The sequence below is a fragment of the Haliaeetus albicilla genome, chromosome 2, assembly GCF_947461875.1.
Source record: "Haliaeetus albicilla chromosome 2, bHalAlb1.1, whole genome shotgun sequence".
Taxonomy (NCBI): Eukaryota; Metazoa; Chordata; class Aves; order Accipitriformes; family Accipitridae; genus Haliaeetus; species Haliaeetus albicilla.
The window spans coordinates 42,889,417-42,904,728 of NC_091484.1; the positions used below are offsets into that span (position 1 = coordinate 42,889,417).

The 15,312-nt window shown below is 35.1% G+C and overlaps 1 protein-coding gene across 4 annotated transcripts in view; it reads right to left on the reverse strand.

Moving 5' to 3' along the window:
- The window catches only part of TAX1BP1 (Tax1 binding protein 1), a 64,616-nt gene that overhangs the window by 34,759 nt on the left and 14,545 nt on the right, over positions 1 to 15,312 (reverse strand). For all 4 annotated transcript variants that reach the window (XM_069772622.1, XM_069772631.1, XM_069772601.1 and 1 more), the window contains 3 exons: positions 10,247 to 10,349; positions 6,690 to 6,877; positions 4,890 to 5,048 (listed from right to left, as the gene is read on the reverse strand). In XM_069772622.1, the coding sequence (XP_069628723.1) occupies positions 4,890 to 5,048; positions 6,690 to 6,877; positions 10,247 to 10,349 (450 nt within the window). The remainder of the gene's footprint in view (positions 1 to 4,889; positions 5,049 to 6,689; positions 6,878 to 10,246; positions 10,350 to 15,312) is intronic.

Below are 15,312 nucleotides of genomic sequence, written 5' to 3' on the forward strand. Positions count from 1 at the left end.
TTGCAAGCTGTATATATGATACTAAATAAAAGTATGTTATCGGGGAACATCATCCTAGTAAAAAATAATTAACTCTGAAACACTAACAGAAGGTTATAAGGAAAAGATTTGACATTTCTGAAACATTTCCAATAATTTCACATTTACTCTGAATTCCCACACAGAGTAGTAACAGATTAAATTAAACCTTCAGACTCTATAAGAGCTAATTTAATGTCATCTGGGGGAAAAAAAAAGTCTAGGAATGGTTTAACTGGCATGAAAAATGCTGCAAAGGAATACTATGTTTTCCTGTAACTGAAAATACAGCTCTTTTCAGAAGACTAAAAAGAGTGTGCATACTGAGGGACAGGAGAAGAAAGGAGAGAACAGGAAAGAATCACTTATCCCCTCCCTAAACTGACCTTGTTAGAACAACTATATACTGTGTTATGCAGCCATTGCATAAGAGAAGAGAAAAAGATCAACCCAAAAGAAGTAAAGAATTAATTTGTCCAAGTTCTACAATATCTTAAGCTTTGGCAGGGCGGGATAGTTAACACAACTTAATGGTAATAATCATAACATATGAAATGTGCACTAAAAAACAGTGGGGCTGGAGAGCTTGTTCCCTCTGAGTGCAAACACCGACTAGCACAGAACTGCGTGTCTTGCAAATACTCTTTCTGTGATAGCAGCGATGACAACCCGAGAGAACTGTCTGCAGAACCATTAATATGTTGAATACAAACTAAAAATACAGGTATTTTTACTCAAATGTGATAAAATACTAAAAAAAAAAAACCAAAAAAACCCCCCACAAACGCAAACCTAAAAAAATAGAAGCCTTTAGAGTCAAGCAGTGACTTAGAGCACTGTAACATGCATCAGAAGCTATGTTTCAACAACTCTAATAGCACATTATCACTTTATGTCTTGAATCCATTTGTTCCTCCTATCTTTGGTAGGAAATGAGATGGCTATCTCGTAAGAAGGCAACAAATGACTCTGTATCTCCGAAGACTATGGGCACTGTTAGGAAACTGAAATCTGTAGTTTGTTGTGGCCATTACAGTCTGAAGTGCTACAAACACAGGAACTCACCTGTTTTTAAAACTCAAGAAATGGGAATCTTTTCACCACTTAAAAACATGCATAGAGCCCAATATTCAAACTTTGTGGAACACTGATTGTATTACACCTGAAGAGATTGTTTAGTATGCTATGTTCTTAAAAGATTGATCTACTTTTAGCTTGTTTCTTCCTAATAAGTTCGCCAAAGAGCCTCTAAAGGACTGCTTACAAAGCATCCCAACTAGACAAAATGCAGACAGAGAAGACAATGGTTCCACTGCCCAGAATTCTATGAGAGTAACTAGGTGGGGAAGAGAGATCAAATAATCAAGAGTGGAAGGAAAACACTAATTGGGATATAGTTGTGACACTATCTGTCAACAACTATCCTGTCTATGTTAAGAAATCAGTATTTCTACAGACATTTCTCAATGATCCAAACTACTCCTGAGCTATTTGTGCAAACAAAGACCTGAAAAATCAATACCAAAAAGAGGAAAGTAGGCATACAAATAAACATGAATAAAAAGGCAATAAGAGAACTGTGTTTTAACAAAATATTCTCATACTATGAACACAGAGCTTTTCCATCATTAATCTACCTTCTATTTGTTACACTGTATCACAGTAAGGTAACTTATGTACTATGACCCCTAACATCCACATTCTGTTCAATTCAATTATAAAAATGTAAGGTAGCTTAATAATGTATTTGATCACAAGACAAAGACACAAGCTTAGATACTTATATTATGCTCTGAAGAAATTGAGTAAGATTTTTAGGAAAAGGGCAGACTGACAAGTATTTTGGCTAAAGGTTTTTGTAACTCCAGGGCCCCCTTATCACAATACAAACGGTAATAAACAATGGTAATAAACAAATAGTAGTTGCCAATACATTAGCAGCATAAAGAGCTCTGCAATCAACTAGAATCAAATGTATGTTTCTGTACAGACGTAGCCACTTCTTTTGCTCATGCAAATTGCTGCTTGTACTAGTACTTTGTACTACTGTGGTTTTCTAGAGGGCTCTTTGGACAAGCAGAAGCTTTACCTGTGCACTTCTTGATGGAAGTGCTTGCAAAAAGGAAAAAAAATTAGTACGTTCTTAAGAGACTGTAGATGGGTTAAATGTACCTTAGCTTCAATAGAAATAAAGATTTCTATCACTTATAGTTTCCTCAAACTACAAAGTTAATGATATGTAGTGTTTACAATCATTATATTTTCTTATATGGGCTATTTTGCTTTATTAATTTTCTTTAGCCTAATATGCTCTAAAGTACACTGTAAGAATTTTTTAACAGAATTCCAAATAGTTAAACCTTTACTTAAGTTAAACATTTTAAAAAATACAAATTTTAAATTCATCAACTCCACTTTTTATCTATTTATGTATCAAAAGTTTAGAGCATAACTAAAAATCCACCTGTACATGACAAAAGAGCACTAGGAATAAAAGAAAATAAAAACCCATGGAATTACTTAGTTAAGGGTAACCATTCTGTAACTTAAAGGCAAAAAGACCCAGCAAGCCAAGCCAAAACAACCCAGCTCATACTAAGTACAGCTGAAGATTCTGCCATTACATAAAATACAAATACATTTTGATTACTTAGCATTTCAAGGTTATCCCTTGTAGTCTTACAGAAAAAAACATCAAAGTGAATGCATTGTTTAGGTTATTGCCAATAATAATTATTTACATCATATGAAGCTGACTAGATTAGCTGAGGGGTTTGGGGGGGGTGTGGTTTTGGAGCATTTGTTTTGGTGGTTTTTGGAGGGGGTGTTGTTTTGTTTAGGGTTTTTGAGGGGTTTTGGTTTTGTTTGTTTTTAAACAAACTACAAGGAAAATAAAACCTAAGTACTGTAATCCAACTGAGTGCTGTGTAACTGCTGCTTGGTAATCTTTAAATCAATCCATTAACACACTGTACATGTTGCCAGCAAAGATAAATCATATAATCCCTTCTATCACTGCTGTATTTCATGTATTGGGGTAGGGGGGCAAGGAGAGCAAGAAGGGAAGTCATCTTTAAGACTGGAAAGTTTAGAGAGAAAGCCACATATAAAGTATTGTTTATTAAACTTTCTGATGATGAAAAAGTTAACTTATTGCATCTAATTTAGTAGATGCTTGTTTAATTTTCAAAAGTAACACTCAATTTATATTCTGCTTATGAATATAAACAAATGAAAGGTTTTTCAACTCAGCAGATTTGTTTCTTTTTATAAAAAAAGTGAAAAACAGAATAGAACATAAAATATGTAAAACAAGACAGTGTCAAAGACTTAAGAGACAAAAAATAACTGCATGAGTTAGAAAACTAGCATTCTAGACAGGTGAAGAGTTGCATCAGCCTCAGATTAGATGTCTGCTTATAGCTCAGCTAAATACAAGTGAGAAGTTCTTCACACTGCATCATCACTTCAACAAAATACAAGGCCAAAAAAAAAATCCTGAAATTAAATTCTAATTGCTAAGTTCTAGTATTTTAAAGTCAAAACTATTTTTTATTATAGAAATTCACAGTAAAATGCGAGAAAGTATCAAGACATTTTTGTTCCTATACAGTCTAACTGTACCCTTGCTGGACAGCTGTAAAAATACAATGACAAATTGTTCTAATACAGCATTGTAAAGCTAATGTGGATTAAAACTGACAGTTTACTTTCAAACTTTTTTTTAAGTGATACCCTCAAGTAACAATGAAAGGTATCTATGTAGCTCATTCAGATTTATCTACCAAGCTTATGATTCTGCAAATCTATGAAATGCATACTTTTAAGTATTTCATTCTCATCTCATCGATTTAAGCTAGTTCTCCCATGTACTTGAAATTAAAATCATTCTTTTCTAGGAAAAACTTTTCTCTAACCAAGATCTTATCCTTTCTTTTTTTCCTTACCCAACATTCTAGTACATTTCACTATGACTGTTCAAAAGTAAACTACAAAGTTTCAAGTTTCAAATTCCCTCAACAAATTCCTATTAAAGGTGTATCACACAGAACTGTTGACATATACATACTAGTAATAAGAAATAGCCTATTAACTGCTGTCCACAGCTGAATTATATAGGCTTCATTACTTCAAATTTGTCCATGTCACCACCTCCCTCCCACATGTTTTTAATCTTCTCCTAAAAGTTGTTTTTTAAAAAGCAGCAGCTTAAAAATAGATTAGGTCCAACTTTTTTGTGCCTTTTTTATAATATTAGATTTCCTCCTTACCATATGTAGAATTCCAAATTAAGCTTGCTTTGTTTTAAGCTAGATTTATATTTTCACTATCAATTAACACTCTAAATTGATTTTTAGGTTTGTGCTTCTTTTTCCTTTGAAAATCTTCAGACCTTTCTGAAGCCTTTTGAAGAAGTGACTACTTACTTTTCACTCTTTGTACGCCCTGGCAGTAGTATTCTCTCTTGATCTTTGCTTTTAACAGCAAAATTTTTTACCATTTTCAATACCCTGTGTTCTATGTAGTTATTCCTTAATGGGAGTTTTTTAACTCCATTTTAAGTTAATGTAAGCCAACTTTAAACTATCAACTACTTTCCACTACGAATTCCACAGTTAAATGTCAAACATCTGGTAACAGTTGTCATCGATTATCTTACCAAGCCTGGTACCAAAAGCCTTAAATATTTTAACCATTTTACGACATAAAAGGAATAGTGGCAGAAGGTTAATAGGAACTGACCTATTCCAGTGTAAATGTCTATCTAACTGCTGAGGAGTTTTGATAGCTGATTTTCACAGTTTAACTGGTTCTTGAAAAAGGAGAATTACAGACATTATGAGTCAGCTTTAATCAGTTAAACAACTAACCTTTTGCTCTGTTTGCAGTTGGTCACATCTCTGCTTTTCATGGTTAAGTTCTTTTTCCAGTCTTTCAACCTGATCCCTGAGTTGTGCCGTTTCCTTTTCCAGAACAGAAGTTACCTTTAATAGCTCTTCTTTTTCTTTTACTATTTTTTCAATTCTAAACTGTAAAAACAAAAACATTCGGTTTTGGTAATTTTTCTCCCCTTCATTCCTATCAAATAAGTGGTAACAAATTACTCCAGTGTTTGAACGGAAGCACAAATGTGTCCCCTCTGGCTCTTATTTTACAGTTTTCCCTTTACTCCCAAATTTCTGAAGTTTCACTGCTTTAACTGAATAGTGCTACATTACCATCAGACAGCACACTTTGCAGTGTCTTGATCTATATTCAAGTTTTCCCTAAGTGAAGCGCCTTTACTGTTCCCAAGTGACAGCAACTATGGAGGAGCTAATTATGATGACAACAGCTTGGGGAAAAAATGGCCGCTGAGTGTAGACACACACGCACACTCTAAAGCAATGTTTGAGGAATTTCACCAAAAAAATGAACACACACATTGCCAAAAGTAAGGACTAGCCCATGAATTGCAGCCTTTCAGTACTTAAAGGGGGCTTACAAGAAAGACAGGGACAGACTTTAGTAGGGCCTGCAATGACAGGACAGAGGGTAATGGTTTTAAACTAAAAAAGGATAGATTCAGAGTAGATATAAGGAATAAATATTTTATGATGATGGTGGTGGAACACTGGAACAGGCTGCCCAGAGATGCGGTAGATGCTCCATCCCTGAAAACATTCAGGGTGAGGCTGAACAGGGCTCGGAGCAATCCGATCTAGTTGAAGATGTCCCTGCTCACTGCAGGGGGGTTGGACTAGATGACCTTTAAAGGTCCCTTCCAACCCCAAACATTCTATGAACAAAGATAATCAAAAACACTTGAAAATTTTTTTTTCTTTAAATTTTAGCACTATGAGTACATATCTGAAAAGCAAAAATATCCCAGATGTATCTCCGTACTAAGTCTCTTATCCCTAAATTTTGAGATCTGTAAATCAAATATATGCATGTACGTGCCTAGATGCAACTGAGAAAAGGATAAAATGTTTGATGGCAAGATAAGGAAACTGTAGCGAGCAGTCTTCTAACATGCAACTCATACAATCAAGTTGGTTTGGTTTGGGTTTTTGTTGGGTTTGGTTTGGGTTTTTTTGTTGTTTGGTGTTTAGGTGGGTTTAAGTAGTTCTCAGCCTACAAAATATCAACAAGCAAACGGAAACATCTTGACCCTGGATGTAAGCATAGAAGTCTAACCACATCCATCTAGCAAAGAACATGACACACATAACACTGCTTTAAACAAAACAAAAGCTATTCTAATATACTTGGGCACCTGCTATTATTCAGCTTAGTTTCCAGGGCCCTTCACTTGCGCACAAATAAAAATAAATAATTCTGTAATTTTTTTTACTTACAACGAGCACCACTTCACACAAAGGGTATATTCCCCCCTCTGGTTAGTCAGAGAGTACAGATGTGAGAGATGGACAACTACTCTCTTACGGCTTCCCAGTCTATGCCTAGTGCTATACCATGCCTGTGACCAGTTTAAATCTTTACTCATTTAACCTGCAGATGTTCTGAACTCCAATCAAATACTGGAGAACAAGCCAGAAATGTATACATTACACATACATATGTAGGCTTCTTCCTCCTGGTTTGTTCTTCAATACCTGTGAATGTACGTATGTATATATAAAAAAAATAAGTAAGAAGATAACATTTTAAGAATTGTTGAATCAAACCTCCAGAAGTCCAGCTTTTGTGGTCACCACTAACATATCAGAGTTTCCTTCATCTTCCATAGTGAGCAATTCTTCAACAGGGGAAGAGGTACGAAACTGGAAAGGTGTGCTTGCTCCACGGATTTCTCCTTTATGAGTCACATAACAGAACTGGTAAAATTCTCCATCATCATTTGGTAGATAATATCCTATCAAAATAAATTCATATTTGAAGAAACATTCTACACAAACATACAAGTCTCCGTCTGGAAATAGATTATCAGATCACATTTGACTTACAAATTTCATGCTCATTACCTTAGTAAGGCACAGATAAATCATCAAAACAGCAGAAAGCAAAACTCATTCTATTTAGTAACTTTCATCCCCCAACAATTTCTCCTAGCTTTTAAAACAAACACTAAAACAGTAGCAGGTAATAGGTGCTGTATGTACACATCACCTTACATACATTAGGTAATAGCTGCTGTTTATATATTTATGAAACAGAATCATTAGCAATCAGATGCCCTGAAGCTGGATCAGGGCCACATTACTATGTAACTGTTGTACAATCACAGAACAAAAAGTAAGCGATTTTTTGGCCTTGGAATATCTATACAACCAAAGACAACAAAGAATAACATACAATGACAAGACATCTGCAGTTTTACCGGGTTCAATTCTTTGCATGTTTTTTGTGCACCAACAACAATTTAATTTTGCTATTTTTAAATGCCAAAGCACAGGAACACTCTGAACGGATGATACAAGCTGCTGGGGGACGGGGGGGGGGAGCTGGGGGCAGGAGAGTTTAACAAAGAGCTGATACTTTAAAATTGAAAAAAAAATTATGTTCTAGACTTTGCAAGGTAAGAATAAGTTCATCTTTCTTGTAGCTATGTAATACTGCATGCTGCTAGCATATCATTTCAGAAGAATTTCTGTGTGACTATTCACCTGAACTGTTGCCCACTAAAGCTTCAACATCAAGCCTCTCACATCGCCTAGATTCACATGGTAATACTTGTGGATGTTAAACAATCATTTCCAGAACTAATGAGATTTTTACCTTTATTAGTAAATGCAAGAAACCACACCTTACCCAGTTTAACAGTAAGAAAACCAACTGGTTTTATTCAGAACACTTAATTATCAGATACCCTAGCATACCAAGTCCTCACCCACTGTTCAACCCAGCAGGTGATGTCACCCATTTCTGTTCATAGTTCACCACAATTCAACCTGTTCCCTTTCTAACTTTATCATTAATTTCTATTAATCAACTTTTATTCCAGATTCTGGGATTCCTGGAAGACTATTCCCAGTACTCTTAGCTACTTGTCCTACAAATCACAAAACCTCAGGATTCTGTGCTTTTGGACCTGACTACACTTTCCTATATAGCACTGCAGTTCAGTTTACATGATTCAATGCTTAAATAAGGCGACACTATGCAGAAACAAATTCAGAACAATCTACTTTGCAGCTCCAGCAAGTTTTAATATTGGTTCAGACAAACTGATTTTAAAACTACTTAACGTCTTTTTTCTTGTATCTAACATGTACTGGAGAGAACAGATTCCTGTATTTTCTTCCAGTACACCTACTTGATCATTTTAAAAAAAAAGAAATAAATATTTAAAGCATGCTGCACAACATCTACTATTTATCTCAGTTAATTAAGCTCCTGTAAGCTCTAATGATCTCATCTCAGCAGCACTAAAATATCTTGCCAAATGGGAGACTGTCTGAATAGAGATTAAATCTGACAGCTCTATAAAAGTAGAGGACTGTCAGCATGGAATGTAACAGATGGGACAGTTACCTGGTCTCTTCACACGTGGCAAAACTTCTAAGTACAAAGGACTAATAATGGCATGTAGAGTCCTAGGTTTCTAGGTCACTTTTAGTTTCAGTCCAACCCAATTTCATTCATTCAATGAATTCTGGTAACCGTAAAAGAAACTAATGACTTCCTTCCAGTTCCTACAGAGCACACGTACTTTTCACAGATTTCAAGGTTATAAAATAGTCAGATCACATGGATATGATCATCATCAAACGCATCAGAAAAAATGACTTGGCATAAGAGAAAGAACAGTGAACTCATCCAAGCTATCACTATTTGCAGCTTTAACAAGACAACAAGCTAATGCATTAGTCATTTCAGGACTTCAATTATTATTTTTTCTATGTATTTTAAGCAATAAATACACACACACACACACGAAGACTAAAACCAACTCTGGGAAGTAAAAAAGAATATAAGATGGTACGTAAAATTCTGCTAGTCAGCAGAAAAGCATTAAACAAGTGTAATGGAGGTGCTCTTTTTACATGCAACTTTGAATGTGTGTAGATTTTTGACATTCATAATGTCCTGTGGCAAGAAGTTCTGCATATCGACTGTGTTATACAAGTATCATTTCTATCATCGTTTTGAACCTGTCACTTGGTAGCTTACATCAATGGCTCCTACTTCTTTAAATACGAACAATGGATAATCCACTCATGTCATAGGTAGCTGATTTTAGAGACATCAGTCGCTTCCCATTATTTCCCTTTCCCAGGCTGAAAAACCTGGCAGAATGGAGTTCTGAAGGTCACCTAGTCCAATTTCCCACTCAGGAGACTGTTGTCAGCACCAGTTTGAGACTACCATGGCTGTGTCTAAGCAACTGTGTGGAATTCCCATCCTTCCAAACCAGGGATACCTGTTCCAAGCGCTGCACTACTCCCTCTTGCTAAATAAGTCGTTCCTAATGGCAGACATAAACCTCCCAGGCCACAATCCATGGCCACTGTCCCTTTTTATATTTAAGAAGAAGAGTGTGGCTCTCCTCTTCGTAACTCCATGCCTTTATACAGAAGCTATTTCTTAACTTTCATCTTCCTTGTTGTGCTTTGTTCATTTGTTCTACTAGATCTTTTCTGAGATTGCAAAGGGGAGGGAGAGTACCTGATCTCTACCCAGTGTTGAAAATGCAGTTATACTATAGATTTGTACAGTGGTATATAACATTTTGTTATTTATTCTTGTCTTAAAAACTTCAGCCATTTTCACCAATTCCTCACTGTCAAAAGGTCCTCTGCAACCGTTCGATTACTCTGAACCTTTACCAAACCATCACCTACATTATTTATTCTTTGACAAGAATCACTTTACATTGAGAATGATGTTTCAAGTCCAGAGACTAAAGACAATGTAAACACACAATGCATTGAGATGCCAAGGTTAAAAAACCTTGCTGATGATTAAACAGTCGCTTTCTGTAGTTTAAGTTTCCAGCACAGCTTCTCTTTCTATCAGTCATGAATATTGTCCATTACTATGTAAAAACATACTAAGTCACATGCTTCCCCTTAAAATTTCCTTGACATCTAAAATAAAACTGAACTTTACACAGTGAAGTGTGGAAAATTCTCCTCCAATTAATGTTTGTAAAATTCTAGAACAGTTAATTTATTTGGTTTGGTTAAACCATGACAACAACCCTCAGCATTGTAACGAACAGATAAGTATTTAAAAAGCTGTGTAGGCTGGAAAATACAGGTAGATACTGGTTTACATTCACCTTGAAAAGTCAGCACACAGTTAACAGTTGATCCTTCCACATAATTTTCTGGCATAGGTGACCAAAGAAATGTGTAATAATCTCTTGCAGTACTCCAACCAACCTAAAATAAAATAAACCACAACAAAAAAAGAAAGAGAAAACATTAAGCAGAAGAATTTGTTATACACAGTTAAGATATCATGGTCTGGCCTTTACAACATACTGTAATATGCATATTTCTGCTTCAACATGCAATAAAAAGATACTTAACAATGTTTACAAATCAGGAATATTTTAACAAGCATGTCAAAGATTTAGCATGAATTTTATTAAGCTTGTTACTTAAGGCAATAAATGGGTCTAAGGCAATAAAAGGGTCTATATAAATTAAAACACCAGACAGTTTTCTCTATACATTAAACTACTATTTGGTACTTTTTTTTTCCTATAAAGATACACATTACTACATTAAAAATTAAAAAAAAAGATTAATTCTGAAATTTATAGTGAGATTTTCTTAGTGTAAATTCTGCCAATGCTATTTTGTATCCACAGTCCAGCAGGTTCATCAGAAAACAAAAACGAGGAAAGAAAAAATACCACTCTTCTATTGAAAAGGCCAAATTTGACAGGGATAAACTAGCACATTTTGGACAACTTCTGCAATATTAAAGACTAGCATTTCACTAGAATGCTAATTCTCCCATACATGCTATGTCTGCAAGGAAAAAAAAATTTGCATGAAAACCTAACTCAGCTAAGTTGGTACAGTCTTCCCACTAATTTCAACATCTGCTTTCAGACTTTTCATAAGAGCGCAGTTCTGTACAGTAAGAAATGCTATCCTCTGAAGAAACATATTCCAACAAGCTTGAAATACATGCATCTAAACCTGAAACCCTGTAAAGCGATGGATATTAATAATAGTTTAACTGAAAAGGAGAAGAAATATATCCATGTTAATCCACTGACAAAAAAAAAAAAAAAACCACACCAAAAAAAAACCCCACCTTGCCAAAAGCTAGGTGTAGTATAAGTAATTGGGTATACTGTCTTGGAAGAGTTAAGAAGAGAAAAGGGGACAAATTGTCTACCAATTTTTATCAAGTAAGACAGTACGCTTCAAGAGGAAAGGAAAAAAAAAAAAACCCCGATCACCAAAAACGGTGAAGTTACCAGTCATGATTTCTATTACTTCAATAGACAAGACTTCTAAACTTCAAGTTCATACCAAATCCTCCTTTACAAAGGATACACTGCAATAGTGTATTTTAAAAGCATTAAGAACTGGGTTTTTTTTAAGTTGTCAGCATTAAAAAAAAAGAAAAACAGAAAACATGTTTAGATAAGCAAAGAGAACAGCAGAACTGAAAGTAATCAAATAGCAATTATACATGTATACAGGCATACATTTCACGTATGAAAATTAATTAGCATTAGTAAAAAAATAAGATTATTCCATAGATGTCCATTATATTTCTTCACTTTGCATTAAAAGGTGTGGCGAAAAGCTCATGTTTGGAAAAAAAGAACTAGTCCAAGATGACCAGGCCTTTTTTATATTCTTAAAAAACAAGGACGAACAGCAGCAAAACCAAATGAAATTTTGATTTTGCTAACTACACTCACTTCTTTAAGGCAACATTCATTAGAGAAAAGCAGTGCAGACTCTTGACGCATCCACCACAATGGAATCACCTACTACATCTTAAGCCTATTCTTAGCCAAAATTTTGAATATTTCTATGATATCTCATATCAAAGAGCTTTTAAAGCTGTCAGTGAAATGACATTTCCTCAGAGTGTTACTCCCACACTGTTAAATATCTGAGAAATAACAAGTAAAGCTCTTCCAGTAACTTGAAGGGGGAGTAAAAGCGATTTTTTCTTGACAAAAGTTCACAGGAAAAATGTTTTGCAAATTTTCACATTAGCCATGTCTTCATATCCAACTCGGATGTTAATACCCCTTTTTTTGCTGAACGTGCTTATACCTCAGAAAAGGGAAGCATATATCAATACTTGTTGCCCTAAATAAAGAAAGAAGATAGGTTTTTAAATGTAGTTTCCAACGAGTGACAAGTCCCCATCTTGCTCTTTCTAATTTCAGAAGGGAAACTGAATTATTACATCCAGACCAAATACTGTACAGAATTGAAGTAATCTTTTCATCCTACTGGTTAAAAAAAAACCCAAACATACACACTCTGATTCTGATCCTATTTTCCAAAGTAAAATAACATCCTTCTTTCTGATAATTAACACTTCGGAAAATGTAGAGAGAAGGAGCAAAATCCAGTGAATATAAAAACAAAAATGCTCCCACTAGGAAATCAACTCAACTTCTGATTCAGTTTGTCTCTGGGATTGTAGCATTTTTATTATTGTTTTTTAGATACCACATGTTGATTTGCAAATTTAACAATCTATTCTGAAACCAAAAGTTATTTTTACGAATACTTTACCTGCAACAGTAATCTACTCAAGGAATATTTTTAAGGTCATTTAAACCTTTAGTCATACCGATAGAAACAAAAAAGTAATTGTGTAGACAACAAATAACTCTCCTGGCCTGTTTCTCAGAAGGCGCTATATTTTCAAGTGTGACTCCAATCTATGGGCTACTAGTAAAGCGTACACATGACAAGCTAGTGGGCAACACCCTGGGAAGTTTACCCCACGTGTATTTTCTCCAGCGATTCCCCCTATTTCCTTTCACCCATCATCTGCTTCCTCTGCCAAAGCTCTCCATCTTACACACTTATGATCCTGAGAATCCACTTATTTCTTAATGGGGCATACGCAAGTTACCAGCGGGTGTGGGCTACCCAACAGATCTTTTCACTGCACAGGATTTCAGAAGATGAGGGTCTTTCTTCCCTGCTACAGGTTGCAGACGTCAAGAAGTGACAACGCAGAGAAGGAAATATGAACAAATATCTACTTCCTCGCAGTTGCACACATTTACGAAGGGGAAGTTTGTGTATTCTGCAGCAAAGCAAGTTAACATAGTAAAATTATTCAACACCTTTCCTACTTAACAATAATTATCATTAACTTCCATAGGATTATTTCTTAGATGACAGAAACAAGGAGCAAAACCAAAGCAGTGATATGCTGAGAAGAAAATAAATACAAAATTAAGTAATGGATGTTTTAGGTCCAGGATCTAGATCGTAAAAAAAAAAAAACCAAAAAACCAAAACACAAAACACCCCACCCCACAAAACCCCAAACTATCAACAGGTTTTTATCAACAGGGTTTTTTATTTTAGTACTTTGTATCTTTCAACAATATTCTCTTTAATAAGCCTAGTATGAAGTGCACAGTAGTTCAGAAATACAAAATACTCTTACACAGTCATAGCCTTCTCTATGGCAACAGATTATACTATCACAGATACAACACTATAAACACACATTGAATGGCTCAGCAATGACCTAAATGCGACCTTTGACAAAGATATTTCTTTCAGCTCAGAAGGAAAACCAATAGTTGCCTAAAAATAGGGTTAAAACTATATAAAGAAATTTTAAGATTGCTCAAGGGAAAGGAAATAAAAGTTGAGATAAACTAAAACTAGTGGTAAAAGCTACAGAGGAAATCAACAAAGAGTGAAAATGACGAAGAGGAAGATGGAAATACTTGTCACAAAACCCACAGTGATTTTATGTGAAAACCAAAACACTGTACCTCTGGAAGCAAAATTAACAGCAGCATCATCAGGCATATTGGCTTGGGAAAATATTTTCATGTTCCTATATTCATTTTAATGAAAGAAATCAGAAGAGCTAGACTGTTTCTCTAACTGCTGATCAAAGCAACAAAACTTGCTATAATTAATATAGACTTATCTTCCAGGTTAGCCTCCAGAGAGGGAGAAGAGTCCAGATCCCCCACAAGAACCCATTTATTGTGAAGGCCTTATCTGGACTACACTGACAGCAGAAAAATTGCTATTTAAGGCAAATGTCCATGTAAGGTGCTTTTGTTGTCTTTTTTTTGTTGTTTCTTTGTTGTGTTTTGGGTTTGGGTTGTTTTTTTTAAATTAAAAAGACTATTACAGCAACTGGCCCATACAATTCTGCTTAGGACATACTGAAAAAGGGCAAGTTGAAGCTTTTCTCATAAGAATTTGTATCTTCCTGGTAATGGTGCAGGATTCAAAAAATTGGATGATTCAACAGGTAGGTATTGTTAAATACAGTTAGCATAGGGTAAATAGTATCAATCAGTATTGTACACTGGAGAAAACATGAAAGAACATTTTAAAAAATAAATGTATTTACTTATTGCATACCCCTAGTTTCTTAAATGCCACTTTCCGTGAAAGCTGTAGAATTCAGAGGTAGCAATAACTGAGCACAGACTAAAAAGAGTTCCCTAGCCAGCATATTCCTTAATTTCATACTTTCAAAACTCAAAGGTAAGTTTTGTGAAACTAAAAGCAGATAAATTAATCCTAATCTTTCATTTTCAGAAATATTTTCTTCATAGAATAATGTTCGAGTAGCAGAGAAAGGATATCCTGCCACCTCGCAAAACCTTTTGCAGCTGATGGTCCAATTCTTGGGGTGAGGGGGCTCCTTTGACCCCACTGCACTTGCTCTGCAACAGCAGGAACACAGAATCTACTCTGTGGAAAAAAAATCCAATCCTAATCTGCTTTGATTATTCACATCTCCAAGCTTATCTATGCAGGAGTCTCCAGGAAAATCCCAGAACAGTAACAGAGTAGAAGAAAAATTTCACATGCAGACTTTAGAGTAATTTCCAACTCTAACATAAGTAGAAGCAGAGAAATTCTCCAATCTTTAGAAGCCCTCAGCATGAAAATAGAAGGAAGCAGAGCTGTTTGTGTCCAGACTCTCTCTAATACTGTACTGGAACATGAATGCATGTTAAAAAGTAAATGCAGATGCTATTTAAATACTATTTAAATGCTCCATAGACCTTTTACCACAAATTTTTATCTATTAAGTCTTCCATTTTTCACATCATTCAAATTCTAGTTGTCTCAAAGTTTAAAACAAATGAACAAAACCCTAACAATTTTACACCAAAGTAGAAAATGGAAATAAGTG